This window comes from Thamnophis sirtalis, unplaced genomic scaffold, assembly GCF_051295495.1.
Source record: "Thamnophis sirtalis isolate CommonGarterSnake01/CBP01778 unplaced genomic scaffold, rThaSir2_p1.2 scaffold_13, whole genome shotgun sequence".
Taxonomy (NCBI): Eukaryota; Metazoa; Chordata; class Lepidosauria; order Squamata; family Natricidae; genus Thamnophis; species Thamnophis sirtalis.
The window spans coordinates 40,126,648-40,147,353 of NW_028261393.1; the positions used below are offsets into that span (position 1 = coordinate 40,126,648).

The window sequence follows — 20,706 nt, forward strand, 5'->3', positions numbered from 1 at the left end:
TAGTCACAGGGTACAAATAAGCAATCAGGAAACAATCATTATAAATCGTAAGGATACAAGCAACGAAGTTATAGTCCTACAGTCATAGGTGGGAGGAGATGGGGGATAGGAACAATGAGAAGATGAATAGTAGTAGTAATGCAGCCTTAGTGAATGGTTTGACAGTGGTGAGAGAATGATTTGTTTAGCAGAGTGATGGCATTCGGGGAAAAACTGTAAATATACAGTTTTTTTTACAAATAACCCTTGGCCTTCTCCATTCAAGGATTTTCATAGATGATGAAACTTCCAACTTAATGGAAAAATCTTAAGAATTTTTGCTGTCCGACACAAACCACAATGATGCTACAAGGATGTAAGTGGCACAACTGTGTCCTGATCACACAGCCACTGAATACCTAAGCCCCATAGCTTCTTTTCTCAACAGTGATCACATTTCCTCCCCCCCCCTCCATTTTCAACATTTTACTGTAATGTGAGCCACAAGGCTTAGCTCTGCTTGGTTTTCAAGTCTGTTTGCACTTAGCTGTTTTCCCCCCACAGTATAAAACTTTTTATTAGTTTTAGTCTCAGTTTTATTTTCTTCTCAAAATTCTAATTTAACTGTTTTGCCTCCTTATCTTTATCTAGTGAGCATCCCTCCCTGCCGCCCTCTTCCTACAGACATGGCCTTAGTGATGTATACCAGTGGCTCCACAGGAAGGCCAAAAGGGGTCATGATGGTCCATAAAAATCTCATAGCTGGAATGACTGGACAGTGTGAGCGAATTCCTGGCCTGGGGTAAGCGATTCCGGCCATTAAATGTATGCATTTGTTTATAATTCAATTTTTTTCCACTAACACGGGGAGATGGGCTAAGAATACTCATCTCAAATGGTCTAAGTGCCAGAGCCCACTATTACAACATTGCAAAAAAGGCATTAAGAGTTGTTAACCTAATTTTACATAGCTTCTTCTCCAGTAACATTGTATTGCTAACTAGGGCATACAAAACCTTTGCTAGACCAATTCTTGAATATAGCTCATCTGTCTGGAATCCACACTGTATATTGAACTTTAATACGATCGAGCTGGTCCAGAGGTATTTCATGAGAAGAATCCTCAACTCCTCTGCTCACAATAGAATTCCTTATGCCACCAGGCTTGAAATTTTGGGCTTGGACAACCTAGAACTACGCCGACTAAGGTCTGACCTAAGCGTAGTACACAAAATTATCTGCTACAACATCCTACTTGTCAACGACTACTTCAGCTTCAACCACAATAATACACGGGCAAACAGTAGATACAAACTCAAAGTAAACCATTCCAAACTTGATTGCAGAAAATACATCTTCAGCAACAGAGTGGTCAATGCCTGGAATGCTCTACCTGACTCCATTGTTACAGCCTCAAACCCTCACAGCTTCAACCTCAAACTGTCTACCATGGACCTCACCCATTTCTTAAGAGGTCCATAAAGGGGGGGGGCATAAGCACACCAGTGTGCCTACCGTCCCTGTCCTACTGCCCCATCTATTTGTATTCATTTCTTTTGTTCATATCCATATTTATATTTATACCTGCTATCTTGTACATGTTTGACAAACTAATAAATACAAATAGAGAGGATGCAGCAGGTGACATGTCTATGGAGATTCTCAATCATCCAAGTCATGGTTGTCCCAAAGATGCTTTTTCCAAAAGGCAACTGGGCTTTCTTACTTTTTTTCTTGGAAATGTATTGATTCTCATCCAAGAAGCTTTTAGAAGTTACAACTAGAAGTTAAAACTGAAGAAGCTCCTGGATGGGAAGCAAAAGATTTGCAAAGAAAAAAACCAAGAAAGTCCGGTTGCCTTTTGGAAAAAGCACCTTTGGGGTAGCCGGTGAGAGTCCAACAGGTAGAAACCCAGGACCATCCATTCCCTGGTGGATCTTCCCAAATATGTGCTACCTTTTCCAGCTACGAGTGTTCATGTCCTGTAAACAGAATGAAGTTGCAGAGATTAAGCTGGCCCAATTCTTTTATCATCCTCCCTGATGCTTGGCAGTGACGGCAATATATGCGAAGAGATTAAATCAGGGATGGAATATTGCCATGTTCCCACGAACCTGTTGGACCTATAATAATGCCAGTAACCCTCCCCTTCCCATTCGTTTGGTGTGATAATGTCACAAACATTGGTCTTCCGTGCAAAGCCTTAAGATATAATTGACAAATCTTTTGTTATTTTTGACCAACTTGCATAATTTTGAGGAAATGGGCTTGGATTGTGGTTAGGACACAATAACATCTGGTACTAGGAGGGTTATGTATTACTGGATTAAGGTCTTGTGATCGTAATTGCATTGAGGGAACTTGTTGGTGCTCTTGTTTGTTTCCTTGTGGATGTTTCGTTACCCAAACTATGTAACGTTATCTGTGCTGATGAAGTTACTTAGTTTGGGTAATGAAGTGTCTTCGAAGGAACAACCAAACTCAGAGAGCACCAAGGACCCCTCGTTTCAAGCCTGAGCTACAAATATTCTCCTTTATTGGAGCCTTGGCATTGATCCATATTGCTATCTAGCTCTTTCTTCCCTGTTTACACACCACTATCATATCCTGCCCAGCCCATGCAAGAAACTTTGTGGTGCTCATTAATGCTATGAAGAATGCTACTCAGCATGTTCAGAACTTAATCAATGACCTATACCTTAAATACTGATCTATAAACTTAAACTGATTAATAATCAAGATTAGAAATAAGTATATGTATCTCGAAGAGATAACAAGGTTCACTTGCTTTGGAGACACAGCTTATTCTCTTCTTGGTAATTTGCTTCCCGGGGAGAGTTTCTTCCACTCTTTGAGCAATAAAAGCAATAAGGTTAATCTTTATATAGCGGTAAAGATAAGTCTTCCCCTGTTTTTGCTGCTGCAAGAGAAGCAGAAATATGCAGTTACACTGCTCAAGGAGTGGAACAAACTCTTCAAAGCTGTACTCTACTTTTATTGTTTGATTCAGTGCAAATCCACGATGGCCTTTCAAGCTTTACTAGGCCTGTTAATTACACAAAAGTCAAGCAGAGAAAGCATTGGTGCTCTTGACTGCTAGAACTTGGAGGCTGGAGTGAGTTAGTGTGTTTGTGCACAACTTATTCCTGGATTGCCTGCTAACTTCAACTTTGAGCATTGTACACAATTGTTTAAAGTATAATCTATAGAGGCTTCAACACAAAATAATATGAGCATTCGGGATGGTAATGAATCATAATACGGGTAGCTGTCAACGTACGACCACGATTGAGCTTAAAGTTTCTGTTGCTAAGTGAGACATTTGTTAAGTTAGTTTTGCCCCGTTTTACGACATTTCTTGCCACACTTGTTAAGTGAATCCCTGCAGTTGTTAAGTGAATCTGGCTTCCCTATTGACTTTGCTTGTCATAAGATCACAAAAGGGGATTGCATGACCCTGGATATGAAACCGTCATAAATATGAGTCAATTGCCAAGCGTCTGAATTTTGATCACGTGACCATGGGGATGCTGCAATGGTTGTGTGAAAAATAGTCGTAAGTCACTTTTTTCAGTGCTGTTGTAACTTTGAATGGTCACTAAACAAATGGTTGTAAGTCAAGGTTTCAGGGTTCCAAATAACATCCAAAAATAAATCAGAGTCCAAGGCAAAGTATTGCTCAAAGTTCCATTTTATTAAGAGAGTCATGTTGGCACATCTGGGAAAACCCAAATCTGAAAGCTTCCCGGTTTTCCCCACCCAGTTGAAAGTTCAAGATCTTGCCCCCACACCCACAAGTCTATCACATGGTCCAATCTCCCACTGCCATGCTGGCAGTTCCATCCATCCAGTTCCAGTCAGGTGCAGAGGTGCAGAGAGAAAGAATGACCTTGGCTTTCTAGAAGGAATTTTGTTTTGGCTATACAGTAGATAACTACGTACAATCCCCACTCCCATTTTCCCACAATAGAAAATGCATAGTAGAATAATAGAAAATGTGGCAGGCCAAAGATCCAAAAGAAAGCTGCAGGCCTGACTGACACAAGGACTGCCTGTATAATAAAGTGTAGCAGTAGAATAATCTGGGATTTTAACACACCAAAATATCAACGTATTTCAAGTATCTGGGAGACAAAAAAACTGCAGGATAAGCTCTAAGCAAACCTCTCCCAACAGACCATTCTACAGACTGGAGCCCTCACTCCAGGACTGACCTATTCTGGCTTGAATGACATAAATTGCATGTAGAACATAACGTTTCTGTTACCCTAGTAACTAAAAGGGACAGGTATAAGGTCTGTCAAAGCAGATGGAGACAACAGCCTTCTTCAATCTGGGAGTTGTCCAGCTGCGTGGACAGCTTCATCCCTGGAAGCTTTCAAGAAGAGACTGGACTGCCATCCATCAAAAATGGTGTAGGGTCTCTTGCTTGAGCAGTGGGTTAGACTAGATGATCTACAAGGTCCCTGCCAACTCTGTTAATCTGTATCCGTAACTGAGCAAGTTGAGATCCTTACTTCTGGAGGTCACACAATTTATCTGAAGTTGCATTTTAACTCAGTTGATCCAAAGTGATGTTTTGTCAACCTGAATGTACAGTAGACCAGCCTCCAACCTTGGCCACTTTACGACTTATGGCTTTCAACTCCCAGAATTCCTCAGCCAGAATTCCTCAGCCTCAACCAGGCTGACTGAGGAATTCTGGGACTTGAAGTCTACAAATCATAAAGTTGCCAAGGCTGGAGACCCCTCCACTAGACTGCAAGGATTCAGTTGTCCCCGGTTAAGAGACAAAAACCCAAACCATGCTCTGTGTTTATTTAGACCAAGATAACCCGTGACTGCCATATTGAAACAATTTACCATACATTTTCTCCCTTAGACCCAACGACACGTACATTGGTTACTTGCCTTTGGCTCATGTATTAGAACTGACAGCAGAAATTTCCTGCATTACTTATGGCTGCAGGATTGGATATTCCTCACCACTCACCCTGTCAGACCAGGTAAGTCAATGGATGGGAGATGCTTTGTATATTGTTTAGGAAGAAACATGTTCAATTAATGCCAAACATTGGATAGAAATTCATTTTTTTTGTTTGTTTATTTTTATTCCACCCATCTCCCCTACAAGGTGACTCTGGGCAGCTTAAAAATTGTAAAAGAAGTAAAAGGTTATTACAATATTAAAGCATTAAAAACAGCACAGATTAATATACTATTGTATAACCTTAAAGTGAGAAGTAAGCTTGCCACTACAATAATCTGAGCCAAAGTTATGGGAACAGATAAGGACATCTCAAAACTGTATTCCTGAAACATTTCTAATTTTCTCGATTGCAAGTTTTCCGTGTTCTCATCAGCTTTAGAATCTGATCAGCTCTTTGACCCTCAAGCACTGAAATACAATCAATGCTCTGCCTTTCATTCCTTCGGCTTATTATTTCAATTTGCAAAATTCAATCGCCCTAAGCATCTTTGTATAGTTTTATTCTTCTGTGAAAATAATTGAAATTGAAATTGGGTTCTTGCTCCCACCCTTTCTTTCTTTCAGTCCAGCAAAATTAAAAAGGGAAGCAAAGGAGACTGCAGTGTTCTGAAGCCCACCTTGATGGCGGCTGTGCCAGTAAGTATCAGTAAAGATGAGATACTTGTGAAATTCTGCGTATTCCATGCGGTAACTTTATTAAAAATGGCTTAAATTTTAAACTTTAAAAAGTATAGTCACTTATTTTTCCCAATAGGTTTATATAGATCACCCATCTTAAACCCACAGGTCAAAAAAAACAACCTACATGTTGGATCTTTTAATAACTAATTTCAAAATTTTATTAGTTTCTTAAAATATAGTATATATTATTATATAAAAGTAAAGTTGAACTTTTATGCTCTTACCTTATTTTACTGCACACAAAGGAGTCGGAAGTAACACTTTTTCCTTCCTTGCCTTTAGGTTTTTTTGTATATTATATTTTGAGAAACTAATAACATTTTGAAATTCGGGATCTTATAAAACCAATTGCAGGTGTGCATATATCTACAGCTTTGTTTGCTTGAAACAGTCATCAATGCTCATGTTTCATAATGCACATTTTGAAAATCTGTTTTCTTTCCACCTTCCCTTGTCAAACCCTGTTAAGTGCATCCAATAGTTAAATAAAATGCAACTGGCTACAAAAAAATTAATTTTATTGATGTGTGTGGGTGAGAAAGAAATCTAGCATATAATTTGGCAAGAAAACAGATGTTTAGAACATTTGAGAACATCTTAGTTTTGTCCTCAAGTTCCCAGACTTTTGACTCATTCGATAGATTCCTGTTATCCTTTTGCTCACATGATGAGAACTCTATTTTAAAATGTACAATCATTTTTTAAAATAGCTTTTATTTGTATAATTAAATAGAAAAGAAAGCAAAATCTCATACATGTACATAAAGTTTCATGCTATGGTTTCAATAAAGATGACCATACTACATTACAACCATCCATACGTAAGCTATAAGTAACTTCGGCATAAGTTGTGAGTAGCGTCAGATCTTCATTTCACTGAGTAAATGTGGCCACAGATTTTTTTTCCTGACATTGCAATGGGTCAAAAGGAGAGGGGGCTCAATATTTCCATTGCTTTCCGCTGAATGCCTACGCAAATAACCCCCAGCTAAAATTGACCGCCAATAGATTAGCCCGATTACATATTAAGGATTATACAACTAAGGAAATAGCTAGCTATTTAAAATGAAGGAATTTCTCCTTCCTGTTATCCTTACTCACAGGTCTGGGCTGGTATGAACCGGTTCAGGAATAAAATGTTTCCTTTAAATCGTTTGTAGGAAATCATGGATCGAATTTATAAGAACGTTATGAGTAAAGTTCAGGAGATGAACTATTTCCAGAAAACTTTATTCAAGATAGGATATGACTATAAATTGGAACAAATAAAAAGAGGTTATGACGCACCTCTCTGTAACTTGTAAGTATAGCTGATGTATTTTAATAATTGTTGCAGATATGATTGGGGATTACATTTGAGTAAAAAAAAACAAAAAAAAAACAGCCAGGGGTTCAACAGAATTGAGCGGACTCTTTGTCTAAATCCTAACCTTCCCTTCAGGTGTACATTCATTCCTCATGGAAATCAGTGGTTCTCAAATGTAGGTTTTGAACTGCTTTTTAAATGGCTGTAGTGAGATCATTTATCTTGGGGTGCTTTCTAAACTAACCTTTGCCAGACTGCTTGTTGTTAATATATTGAGCACCAGCTCCCAAAATTCCTGGCCATTCAGACAATCACCATGCTAGGTGGAGATCATGAATGTTGCAGTTCAGGTTATCTGGAGGCTCCTGGGTTTATCTTTGAATCTTGCCATACAATTAACCCTTGGGTTAATATAGAATATTTTATCCTATAAAAAATTCAGCTCCTCATCAACAGAGTCTCAGAAATATCTGAAAAATATGGCTGGAAGCTTAACATCTCAAAAACCAGGATCTTGGTCAAACAACCCATTAATTTACCACTGATAAATTCAGAAGGAATGCCACTAGAAAAAGTTGAAAGGATCATGTACCTCGGTTTTAATTTGCATGAAAGCTGGGACATGATCATGAAGTAAAGGATAGGGAAAGCTTGAACAGCATTCTTCAAAATGGAAAAGGCCTTCTGCACTCACGACATGAGCCTGACTGAAAATCAGGATTGTCAGATGTTACATCTTTTCTATCCTGCTCTAATGAGTAGAGAGTTGGTCCCTGACAGAAAGCAACTTGAAGAAATTAAAAGCATTTGAAATGTGGATTTATAGGCAGCTGTTACATATAAGGTGGGTTGACAAAATCAGAAATGAGGAGGTGATAAGCCCCCTGGAAAAGCCAAGGGAAATCATCAAGGCCATTAAAAAGCGAAAGTTAGAATATTTTGGACATGGGATGCAACACCCAGAAAAATACGGCGTCCTTCACTTAATCCTCCAGGGAAAGATTGAAGGCAAACGAGGTCCAGGCAGAAGAAGAACATCATGGTTTCAAAACCTAAGGGACTGGTTTGGACGAAACTCAGCAGCACTTTTTCATGCGGCTGTTGACAAAAATAGGGTTGCCAACATGATCGCCAGCGTCCGACGACAAGAAGATAAAAATTTCCTGAACTTCCAGGGAACCTCTGATGGATATGTTCAGATCTCCCTGATTTGTACCTAATCGGATTTGAACTAAACTTCTCTGATCTGAAAGAGATCCATATCTATTATTTGGGGGGGGGGCAATCATTTCAACGAGTCTACTGCAACTTCAACTGAATCTAGAACCCGCACATTGAAAACCAGGTTCTTGTTCACTTTTGAACAGAGCAGAAAGACAATCAGATCTATAACCTTGGGCTGAATCCACAGCAGGTGGATTAATAGGTGTGTCTGGGAGGGGCCAAAGAGAGTCATGCACCTGCTGTTTATAAATCCTCTTAGGGTGCCCTTCCATTATGTCATTGTGGAATTCTTTTCTTTTAAGACTGCTATTTAAAAAGGTGAAGGCCCTGTTGGGAGGGAATGTCCGTATGATGCTTTCCGGAGGGGCTCCTCTCTCATCTCAAACACAGAGGTTCATGAACATCTGCTTCTGCTGCCCTGTTGGCCAAGGCTACGGCCTGACGGAAACCTGTGGAGCAGGCACCATTACTGAAGGTAATCCTTATTTGGGGTTAGCTCCAAATAATGAAAGGTGTTTTGGGTGGAGCCCTTGAGAAACAGCCTGCAGTGCTGTCTAATCCAGTCTGCAATTACAGTAAAAGAACTTTAAAAGCATTTCTATAGAAGAGTAGGCAAAGCTGGGGCGGTAGAGTTAAGCATGTCATCAGTTTAGAGTAGTTACATTGCCAAAAACAGGCCAAGTTAAACCCCCGTTGAATTCCATTGACCTTTGATCTGGCGCCGACTTGAATTTTATGTCAGGGTTCCAAGTAAGATCCCCAACGAAAGAAGACTCCCAGGCTTAAGTTTCCTCAAAGTTCCATTTTATAAAGGATGTCATATTGGCACATCTGGGAAAACCCGAATCTGAAAGTTTCCAGGTTTTCCCCACCCAAAAGAAAGTCCAAGTCCCTGCCCAGCACCCACATGTCCATCCCATGGTCCAATCAGGCACCAGCCAAAACTGGAGATGCCTCCTAGTCACACCATCGCAGCTGCAGGGCAAGGTGTCCTTGACACTCTGAGAAAGGAATGTTATTTAGACTATATATCACCCTTACTCCATATAATCCCCCCTCCCATTTTTCCTCAGCAGAAAATTTGGCAGGCCTGAAGGCCCAATACAAAGATGGCTTCCAGGCCGGACACCTTAGTTGACTAGATTCCTGTGTATAGGATTGAGGGATAAATTTTCTGAACTGCAGCTTAATGTATGATCCTGTTCTTTTTTGCCTGACATTAATGTAGCCGCAAAAGATCACGACCCTACATTAAGTTGCTCAAGCCTATACACAATGATCTAAATTTTAATACTAAATGAGTGCCAAATAAGGGTCAGCAGAGTTCAAGAGGAATTGGACCATTTGTGGCCACATAACAACTCTAAGCTGATGGCATGCTTAATTTCACCCTCAATTCTCTCTGCTCTTCTCTTACAGTTTGATTCTTATCCCATTCCTTGTTTCCTAATGTTTTCTATCTAGTAACTGACTACAGTACTGGAAGAGTTGGAGCTCCTCTTATCTGCTGTGAGATTAAACTCAGAGACTGGCAAGAAGGTGAGAAAAATCCCATTATTCCAATATACTTTAACCTGTTTCCATGCTGAAATAGGAGTGTGTATCATGCCCGTGACAAACTAGATAAATATGTGCTTGTTGGAAAGTTATTTCATCTCTAGGTTTTTCTCAAGAAGACTTTTGACCCATCTCCAGCCATTTCTCTTTTTTGGGGGTAAGAAAAACAGACCCATCTGGGAAACCTGATTATTTTTGGTCCAGGGTGTCCCAGTTCCGAAACTGGTTTCCCCTTGTGGCGCGCTTATGGGATGAATGGTATCCCATAGAAAATAATTAACCTTTAAATCGGTTGGCTTAAGAGGCCAATGGCTATAGATACATTTAACTAGTATTGGTTAACCCAGGGCATTTCAATATTGGCAACTTTAAGACGTGTGGACTTCAACTCCCAGAATTCCCCAGCCAGCATTGGAAGTCTGGGAGTTGAAGTCCACACAGTTGTCAGTGTTGAAAAACTCTGTTAATTTGATCTGTTAGGTGTATCTATTTCCTAATAAATTGCATTAATTGGCTGAGAGAAGCAGCAATCCTGTATTTGCTTGACTTTGGGAAGAAGCCCGCTACATTTAGTGGTATTACCTCTGAATTACCTGTAAGGGACGCGGTGGCTCAATGGCTAAGAGGCAGAGCTTGCCGATTGAAAGGTTGGCAGTTCAGTGGTTTGAATCCCTAGCGCTGTGTGACAGTGTGAGCTCCCATTACTTGTCCCAGCTTCTGCCAACCTAGCAGTTCGAAAGCATGTAAAAATGCAAATAGAAAAATAGGAACTACCTTTGGTGGGAAGGTAACAGCGTTCCGTGCGCCTTTGGCATTTAGTCATGCCGGCCACATGACCACGGAGACGTCTTCAGACAGCGCTGGCTCTTCAGCTTTGAAACGGAGATGAGCACCGCCCCCTAGAGTTGGGAACGACTAGCACATATGTGCGAGGGGAACCTTTACCTTTTAGTTATATCAGAACTACAACTCTCAATATACCTGGGCCAGAGCTGGTCTGTAGGTCTCCTTCTAGCCACGACTAGATTTGCTGTACATGAAACAGAGTCCTGACATAAGTTTGATGGCTATCAATAAAATAGGGATAAATAATGTAAACCACAATCTCTACTATGTTTAATAGCATTTACTCTGAAGTTACTATCTTAAATGCTGAAGCGAATGAAACGGAGATGAGCACCACCCCCTAGTGTCAGGAACAACTAGCACATATGTGCGAGGGGAACCTTTACCTTTACCTTACCTCTGAGTTGTTTGTGTCTCATGCGTACCTGTTATGGTCCAGCATGATCTGGTTGAGCTGCTGATGGACTTGCGAGGAAGCATATGAGTCTACCAGGAAAGATGTGGAGGACCCTGGGCAGGGTTCAGACTCAGAGCAGGGACCAGAGAGGCTGGTTGGCCACCAGGAGGTGCCTGAGGCATGGAGCACTGGGGAGGATCAAAGGCAGTTTGTCCCTAACGCAAGATTAAGAAGGGCAGAGAAATGGAAGCAGCAACTCCGTAGGCAGACTCATAGACGATGATTAAACCCAGGTGGTTGTGGCTTGGCCCCTCCCAAGAGAGTATATAAGTGGAGAAGTTGGGAGGGGGCATTTGCAGGAAACAACCGTATTGGAAAACTCTTGTCTGTCTTCTATCCATGTCTGTTGGATTTGGGTTGCTGCTAACTATTCTTGCATGTGAGCCTTCAGACAAAGGAGTCGATAACTCCATCCAACCTTGGCAACTTTAAAGCTTGTGGACTTCAACTGCCACACTGGCTACAGAATTCTGGGAGTTGAAGTCCACAAGTCTTAAGATTGCCAAGGTTGGACACCCCCATTTTAGATTAAAAGGTTTTTTTTTAGTCCTCAGAGTTTGTGGTCCTAGTTGGACCTAATGCATCAGACCATTTTTCAGCCCATATTAACTTAGTGACCCAACATAATTAATTAACATGATCCTGCCATTCTTTCTTGATGACCATTTTGACTTGATTTAAAGGAATTGTAGCCACCAATCGATTTTTTCTTTCTGCTTTTTTTCAGGAGGCTACACAACAAGAGACTTGCCCCATCCCAGGGGAGAGATTATAATTGGAGGGCCCAATGTCTCCATGGGATACTTCAGAAATGACGAGAAAACAGCCGAAGATTTCATTGTCGATGACAAAGGCCAGCGATGGTTTTGCACTGGAGATATTGGAGAATTTCATTCTGACGGCTGCCTCCAAATCATAGGTTGGCAGAATATTTTGGTTTGCTCACCAAGAAACCTGTCCCTGCTTTATAAGAATAAGCTATTTCAAGCACATAACACTTAACAGCCATGTAAAACAGTTGCCTTATTTTATAACAGTCTTCACTTTTTGTAACTGCATTTTAAAATTTTGGTTCTAACAGTTGCAAAGGTAGAAGACGTTATCTCAGCAACTGGTCTTGCATGAAAACTGGCATCATTGTGTCTAAACTAGAAGTTCAGAGAATGCCGACTGAGGGTTCCTTCTGAGGAAAGGAGGGGGGCAGTCTCTCAAACCCCAAATTGTGTGTGTCAGGCCTGCAGCCATGTTCCTTTTGGATTTTTGGCCTGCCACACTAATATTCTATTCTACAACACTGTTGCATTAGTGGGGAATTGGGAGGGGGGATAATAAGGAGTAGAATGTGAAGTTGCCAAAATAAAATTCCTTTCTAGAAAGCCAAGGTCATCCTTCGTCCTTGCACCTCTGCATCTGACTGGAACTGGATGGGTAGAACTGCCAGCATGGCAGTGGGAGATTGGACCATGTGATGGACTTGTGGGTGTGGGGACAAGATCTTGAACTTTCAACTGGAAGCTTTCAGATTTGGGTTTTCCCAGATGTGCTAACATGGCTCTCTTCATAAATTGGAACTTTGAGTAATACTTTGCCTTGGATTCTGATTTACTTTTGGATGCTATTTGAAACCCTGACTGTGATTGTTTCCCCCAGATCGTAAAAAAGACTTGGTGAAGTTGCAAGCTGGAGAATATGTGTCTCTTGGCAAAGTTGAGGCAGCCTTGAAAAACTGCCCCCTGATTGACAATATTTGTGCATATGCGAAAAGGTGAGTTTACATCTATGTGATCTTTCATACAATTTCATGGGAGGTTTTTTTTAAATGCCAACTTACATCAAACAGGTTGGAAAGCAAGAACCTCGTGCTCCACTTTCTAAAGTCATTGATCCGGCAGGATTCAAATTGCTGGAACTATCTAGGCCCATTCCAGCAGGTGTGATATACATAACTCAGTGCTTCCCAACCTGAGGAATTCTGGGAGTTGAAGTTCATGTATCTTAAAGTTGCATATGGTGGGAAGCATTAGGTGCTATAAGGCAGCGGTCACCAACTGGTGGTCTGTGGACCACTGGTGGTCTGTGAGAAAATTTTGGTAGTCTGCAGAAAAATCTTTGCATTTTTTTAGATTGCACTAAATCAGGGATCCTCAAACTATGGCCCATGGGATGGAAATGGCCTACTGAGGCAATTACTCCCGCTCGCTGATGGGATGGTGTCCTTCAGGCACTTAACTTGGCTGCTGTTTAGTAACTCCAGCCCTTCCCTCCCTCCATGGGAGTCCAGGCGCTTCAGTGAGCAGTGGGCTAAAGTTTGGCCGGGCTCTTTGAAAGATAGAGTTTGCATGGGGCCGATCTAACACCCGGTTATAAGACAAACATTCATTCTTGGCAGTATTTGAGATTCCTAGCTACAATGGACAGCAAACCTAAGGTTGATCCCGGACGCTTCTCTCCGCTAACAGGCGGCCAAGTTAAGTGCCTGAAGGACCCCATCCCAATTCATATTAATAGTCCAGGGGATTTAAAATAATGAATGTAGTGGTCCATGAGATCCGAAATGTTGGTGACCGCTGCTATAAGGGACCCAAGAGAAGGTTGCCCTATATATCTTGAGTGAGGGAGCTGACCAGCCTACAGATGATGCTGAACTGCATTCTGTACCTCAGTAAACCAGTCATAGTAAAGGACACTTGGCATTTCATTCAGAAACCCTTTGAGGGTCACAGGTATATGCCCACATTGCTAAAATCATTCTAGATCTAAATATTCGTACACTAGGTACAACAGTATTCTTTTGGTTTCGTCTAACCTTTTAGCTATTATCTATCTATATACACATCAAGTAACAAGTAACCATAGAGATATGGTGCTGCCTATCAACTTGCCTGCTGTTTTATGGAAGTCCCAGGGATCAGCTTCTGAAATCCCCCTGCGGGGAGACCGGCAAGCTTCCTTGGGCAGTTGGTTGGCCACTGTGAAAGCAAACTGCGGGACAGATGGGCTGGAGGTCTGACCCAGCAAGGCATTCTTAGGTTCTTATGATCTAAGTATACGTAGTTGGAGCAACCTTTCTCATATCTGTTTTTATTGTGAAGGAAATAAATTGAAATAATGTTCAAGTCTCTGGGAACCTCTGCATAAAAGTTACCATATTTTTCACAGTATAAGACGCACCTCCCCCCCCCCTTTAAAGAGTGTGAAAATGTGAGTGCTTCTTATATACCACCTTGCAGCAAACAGGGAAAATGGGGCTTGTGGAGGCTGCAATAGGTTATAGCAATCCCTGCAGCCTGAAACAGCTGATGATCGGGAGGGTGCTTCAACTGAAAGTTGCTGGGAGGCAAAAGTGTTTTTTTTTTCTTGTGCTAATCAGGCTGTTTGCTGTTTGCTGCAAGGAGGTAAGTCAATAATTACAAATGCCTATAGAATGTTCAAATTATTAGACTTATTTTTTAAAGATTGCTTTATTATTGTTCAAGACAGGTTAACAAAATGAAGATGCTTTTTAAAATAAATGTTTGATCTGAAGAGACCCAGTGCTATTGTATTTTCTTTTAGATACCAGAGAATAAGTATACTTCCAGAAAGCACATCAATTTTAACAGCATCTGTACAAGTATAGTCTGAAATGTAACAACACAAACAGTATATATCATCTGTACTGTTTGCTGTTTGTTGCAAGGAGGCAAATTGCTGGGAGGCAGAAGCAGATTCCCTCTTATAGTCTGCAGCTAGCACATGAAGTACATCCCCCCCCCCCTAAACGCAATTTCTCCCAGAACCCCAATTGTAAAAGGCTGGGCTAGAGTAATTTTCAGGGTAAAAATTTTTGCTTGTCAAGGGTGACTAAAAAGTAAATTGTGTTTTCTTGTGTTTCAATCTAGCAACCAGTCTTACGTTATCAGTTTTGTGGTTCCCAATCAGAAGAAACTAATGGCACTTGCTGAACAGAGGGGCATGACTGACAGCTGGGTCAACATCTGTAACAATCCCATCATGGAATCGGAAGTCCTGAAAGAGATTAAGAACACGGCTAACAAAAGTAAGCAAATGAAGCTTTTTCTCTGAACCGTGGTAGTTACAACTCACGTTCTTATTTGCAGCAGATACTCTGCTCGAATATCATTCAGTATCTCACTAAAGAGGAAAGTGTTCACAGCTTCTGCAACCCACTTCTCTGTGACTGCATCCCCCCCCCCTTTCTCCTATAGTGCCTGGAAGGCAAGAGGAATTTTCAAAAAGGTGGCTGCAGGCACATGATCCAAGTCCCATCCCGGGTTTGTTTTGCTCATGTGATCCTAGGCCAATGATGGTTAACCTTTACGGCACCATGTGCGGAAATTGGAGTGCAAGCGCACGCCAGAACACTGGAACCCGGAAGAGAGCAGCTGGCCGATACACATGCATGCCGGACCACATGTCTGGTGCGCATGCGCGAGACATAACCCGGAAGAGAAGATGACAACGTGCCCACAGAGAGGGCTCTTACATAGCACATACAGCATTCCATTCCTTTAGAAAGCAGGAGAAGGGCTTTTTTTATGTACGGCCTGGGCAAAGATTAACGGCACATGGCCCGTCCTGCTTCGTATGGAATTGTATGTCGTAGCATATGGTTACTCGACCTTAGAATTCTCTGGCTGGCTGGGAGTTGAAGTCCACACATCTTAAGAGTAGCCAAGGCTGGGAAACCCTGCCGTATCATCTGGGCCTGAGAAGCTAGCATCATTTAGCCAGCTATCTGATCTTCATAGGTAACCTCTTTATAAACTCTGGTACTGTGGAAGAGAGGAAAGCAGTAGCTCAGTGACTAACCCGCTGAGCTTGTTGATCAGAAAGGTTGGCAGTTCAGCGGTTCGAATCCCTAGTGCTGTGTAACGGAGTGAGCTCCCGTTACTTGTCCCAGCTTCTGCCAACCTAGCAATTCAAATCCCTAGCGCCGCATAACGAAGTGAGCTCCCATTAGTTGTCCCAGCTTCCGCCAACCTAGCAGTTCGAACGCATGTAAAAAATGTAAGTGGAAAAATAGGAACCACCTTTGGTGGGAAGGTAACAGCGTTCCGTGTGCCTTCAGCATTTAGTCATGCCAGCCACATGACCATGGAGATGTCTTCGGACAGTGCTGGCTCTTGGGCTTTGAAACGGAGATGAGCACCGCCCAGTAGAGTTGGGAACGACTAGCATATATGTGCAAGGGAAACCTTTACCTTTACTTTACTGTGGAAGAAAAGAAAATAAAGAGTATCATAAAACATCAAATGTTCAATAATGCAAATATAGATTCTGACAATTTAAAACCCCCATCCTCTCCTCAAGTATTAAGGAAACATTTGCCACGTGCGGAGGATTTAAAGGTAGGCAACAAGTACTTTGAGTAGATTCAGGGAAGTATTTTCAGATAGATGATGATCTTAAAGGCCTTGTGAAGCTCCATTTGTTATTGTACTGCCATCTGCAGGCCATGAGGAAGAATGCACTTGAGAAGAGACAGAGCACAGGGTATCTTATTAAGAAACACGTTTCATTTAGGGACTGTTCAAAGTTACACTGGCATTGAAAAAAGTGACTTACGACCGTTTCCCCACACTTATGACTGTTGTAACATCCCTGAAGTCATGTGATCAAAATTCAGACGCCTGGCAACTGGTTCAGACTTACGGCGGTTGCCGTGTCCCCTTTTGCAACTGTTTGACAAGCAAAGACAATGGGGAATCAGATTCACTAAACAACTGTGCCACTAACTTAACAACTGCAGTGATTCACTTAACAACGGGGGAAGGTCGTAAAATAGGCCAAAATTCACTTAACAAATGTCAGCTAACAATAAAACGTTAATTTTGTTGCATTGTGGTCCTCGACTACCTGTATTTAGATTTGAAGCATGAGGGGTCTCTGTCAGGCATGAAAATAGCCTTTTCTCCATGGTATCGACGGGCGAGTCCCAGATGGATGGGTTATTCTAGCCTGCTAGCCTCTTGACTGAATTGAGATTCTCAGAAAATAAATTTTTATTTTTTCCCTTTCATATTCATTCAGAGATATACATTCTTATAATTGCTATTTAACATTTATCTATTCATCATTAATCTCTATACTCATTTTTACACACACACACACACACACACACCAGTTTGGATCACTTTCTTGCCACCCTGTGCCTCCATCTTATTTTGCAGCAACCTTACTCCTTCCATTTTCTCAACCTCCCTTCTCTGCCTTCTTCTTTCCTCCTCTCCTTCCTCCTTTCTTCTTCCCCTCTCTTCCCCCTCTCCTCTTCCTTTCTCCTCTTTTTTACCCTCTCTCCTACTCTTAATTCCCCATCCTTACTTTCTCTGCTTTACCCTTTCTTCTTTTCCCTCCTCATCCCCCCCTCCTTTCCGTTGTTGCCCTCTCTTATTTACTTTCTCTGACGGGTTGTTGAGGTAACCCTAGTCCCTGGTAACGCTCTTCAGTCTTTCAATTCAGTCTCAGCTCGCAGGACTGGTTTTCTTGAGCTCTCAGCTCAGTGTTGCTAGAAAATTCGTTTTATTCCCTGAACTGATTGATTTTGCCACTAACAAAGAGAGGAGTGGAATTGCTTCTTTGTGCCATGAGTAGTGCCACAGCCATGGGGCTTTTTAGGCACTTTCCAGCATTTGACAGACTTTGCACCTTCTACTGCCTCAGATAATTCCTCCTGAACTTGTTTGGAGGTTGGGGCAGGTTTGAACAAATGTGCCTACAGGTAGTCCTCAAGTTACAACTACAGTAGGGACCAAAAAAGTTGTCGTTGAGTGGCACAGTTGTTAAGTGGGGCATTGCACGACCACACCCAATTTTAGAAGCTTTTTTACTGTGAACATGAAGCGAGATGTCACACAACTATGACCTTCCCTGCCACCTTCCCCCTTGGCTTGGCGGAAGCCAAGTAGAAGGTTGCAGATGACGATCCCATGACCTTGGGACACTGCAGCCGTCGCAAGTGGATGGTGGTTGCCAAAGGCCGGAATGACAACCCTAACCCCACAGATGCTCTGATGGTTGTTAAGTGTGAGGACCCAGCCCTAAGTCACCACGGTAACATTGAGGAGTCTCTAAATGAATGGTTGTAAGTTGGAGAATCCCTGAAATGGAAAAGTGAGACTCTGAAGAATTTAGATCACCGGGGCTTATTATCCCTTTCATTTCGCAATGAAAAGCAATCAAAGTAATCCATTCTTGATGTTCTGGATTTCAGTGGTTGATAAGTCAGGTTTTCCAAGCATGGTCTGGAGAGTCTCTAGACAGTAGCAGTCCTGCAGAACTGCTCTTGTCCAGTTGGTCTTAAGATCATAGAATAACAGAGCTGAATTGGACCTCGGAGGTCTTCTAGTCCAACCCCGTTGCTCAAGTAGGAAACCCTACATCGTTTCAGATGAATGGTTGTCAAATCTCTTCTTAAAAACTTCCAGTGTTGGAGCATTCACAACTTCTGGAGGCAAGTTGTTCCACTGGTTAATTGTTCTCAATGTCAGGAAATGTTTCCTTCGTTCATAAGTTGCTTCTCTCCTTGATTAGTCTCCATTCATTGCTTCTTGTTCTACCCTCAGGTGCTTTGGAGAATAGGTTTGACCCCCTCTTCTTTTTGGCAAAAAAAGAGATTTTGAACAGAAAAAAACCCCAAGCCTACTGCATTTGTATATAAATGAATAACATTTGTAGGTTGTGTTCATCTCCCTGGCTCCTCTCTCTTCAAATCCTGATCTCTGTTTTCTTCCTTCTTCACCCTCACCCCACCCCTGTTGGTCTTCCAGTGAAGTTGGAAAGATTTGAAGTGCCCATCAAAGTGCGTCTGAGTCCAGAGCCCTGGACTCCCGAAACAGGCTTGGTCACCGATGCTTTCAAACTGAAAAGGAAGGAACTGAAGAACCATTACCTCAATGACATCGAGCGGATGTACGGAGGGAAGTAAGGCCTCCCAATCACCCTGCGTCAGAAACCCTGCGTTGTCTCCTTCTGGAATTGAATGAGGAATGAATTTCCCAAAAGCTGTGTTTTCATAAAACAGTTGAAAATTTTCTCTCGGTTATCCCAGAAGAAACGGCTGCGCTGGCTTTCTGGCCTGCAGTTTTCCAAGATGCTGTCAAAAACACCGACCCACTGCCATGGTTTCATGAGACCACTTCCAGTTCCAAATGGCTGCGTTCGTATGGACACTCCCCCCCCCCCACTAGATAAACCAATATTTCTACCTTTCTCTTCCGGCATCTCTCTCTGATTTGAAAGCTGTGAGATTACCTTGACTGAGTCCAGGGCGATGTTTTCGAAATGAGTTAAAGAAGCCGGTTGCAAAGGTGACACGGAAGAGGTGTTGGAAGAGGGTGGGGCAGAACCGAGCCCTTTCCAAAATGCTGCTCCGGAAATGGCTCTCTCAGGTCCTTTGCTTGAATGGCTCATTTGAAGGTGACTGTCGTTGGAGGCACGGAGAGAGGAAGAGGGGTTTCTCTTGTGAAAACGGTACTTTCACCCAGCCGTAAAAACTGACAGTCCAACGCAACAACACCCAATCGGGTCCTTGAACCACGTGCCAAGTTTTTCCTTCCTTTCTGCAAGACCATCCTGCCCATCTCTGCCGTGAAATTATTCCTGCAATTTCTGATTATTATTTTTTAATTACTCATTCCAGAAAAAAGGCACTCTAGCCCAGTGTTTCCCAACCTTGGTGACTTTAAGTCCTGTGGACTTCAACTCCCAGAATCCCCCAGCCAGCTATGGGGGCTGGGGGATTCTGGGAGTTGAAGTCCACAGGACTTAAAGTCACCAAGGTTGGGAAACACTGCTCTAGGCTGTTTGGCCATAGTTTCCACTGCTCAAGAGATTACTTGGCGGTACTTTAAAAGTCACATTTGCTGCTGCCTTGGGAGTGGGGGGAAAAACACCCTTTCACTGCCATTGGTGGCCACAGATAGATTCTCTCATATTTATTTTTCTTTCTTTCAAACGGTTGTGTTCCATACAAAAAGAGGGAAGAAATGGCTGGTAGTATTAAACGTTTCGAGTGCCTAAAAAAAAGAAACTATCCTCGCAGACGATCAGAGGTAAATTAAGACATTCCAATCAAAACATTTCAAGCCGTCTTTTGGAAGAAGACAAGGGGATGACTTTGGCCGTGTCTAGCATCACTTTGGCTTGTACTAAGAGCGCTGGCATTACTGCCACCAGTAAGCCGGCATCTTTTCTGATCATTTATTTATTTGCACTCATTACCTAAAAAAAAAAAAAATCAGTGGAACAAAACAAGTCCTGTAGCTAAAGTACTCTCTGCTTTTGCAGAGTGTTCTGCTTTTTGGGATGTTTGCGCCGCGTCTCTAAGCACATCCCCACCACAGATAAAATATTTGGTTATTGTTGTTTGTTTGTTTGTTTGTTTGTTTTAAAGGGGCATTTTAATTTATCTTTTGACTATATCACATAAAACAAAATCTTATATTAAAATGAATTTCTCTTCTATGCGAGTGATGGACGTAGCCGTGGCAACTTTGTGTTTTAAAGTGTTTGCAAAGGGATTTTTTTTTTGTCTGCTATTTTTATTTAAAAACTGGAACTCCTCGATGTACGGCGAGCGGGAGGGAGCAGCAGTCTGCTCTGTTGCTGTGTGCATTATTCCACAGAATGTCTCTTGTGCACTGGGCTTCTCTATTCATGCTAGTA

General features: G+C 42.0%; 1 protein-coding gene across 4 annotated transcripts in view; it reads left to right on the forward strand.

Moving 5' to 3' along the window:
* The window catches only part of ACSL4 (acyl-CoA synthetase long chain family member 4), a 56,181-nt gene extending 36,441 nt beyond the window's left edge, over positions 1–19,740 (forward strand). For 2 of the 4 annotated variants that reach the window (XM_087728147.1, XM_087728146.1), the window contains exons 7-16: positions 631–781; positions 4,862–4,985; positions 5,534–5,605; positions 6,811–6,950; positions 8,483–8,655; positions 9,645–9,719; positions 11,768–11,959; positions 12,691–12,805; positions 14,922–15,079; positions 18,810–19,740. In XM_087728147.1, coding sequence (XP_087584273.1) covers positions 631–781; positions 4,862–4,985; positions 5,534–5,605; positions 6,811–6,950; positions 8,483–8,655; positions 9,645–9,719; positions 11,768–11,959; positions 12,691–12,805; positions 14,922–15,079; positions 18,810–18,967 — 1,358 coding nt within the window. In that variant the 3' untranslated portion in view covers positions 18,968–19,740. The remainder of the gene's footprint in view (positions 1–630; positions 782–4,861; positions 4,986–5,533; positions 5,606–6,810; positions 6,951–8,482; positions 8,656–9,644; positions 9,720–11,767; positions 11,960–12,690; positions 12,806–14,921; positions 15,080–18,809) is intronic. The other 2 variants (XM_087728149.1, XM_087728148.1) reach the window with 1 other exon arrangement.
* The last annotated feature ends 966 nt before the right edge of the window (positions 19,741–20,706 follow it).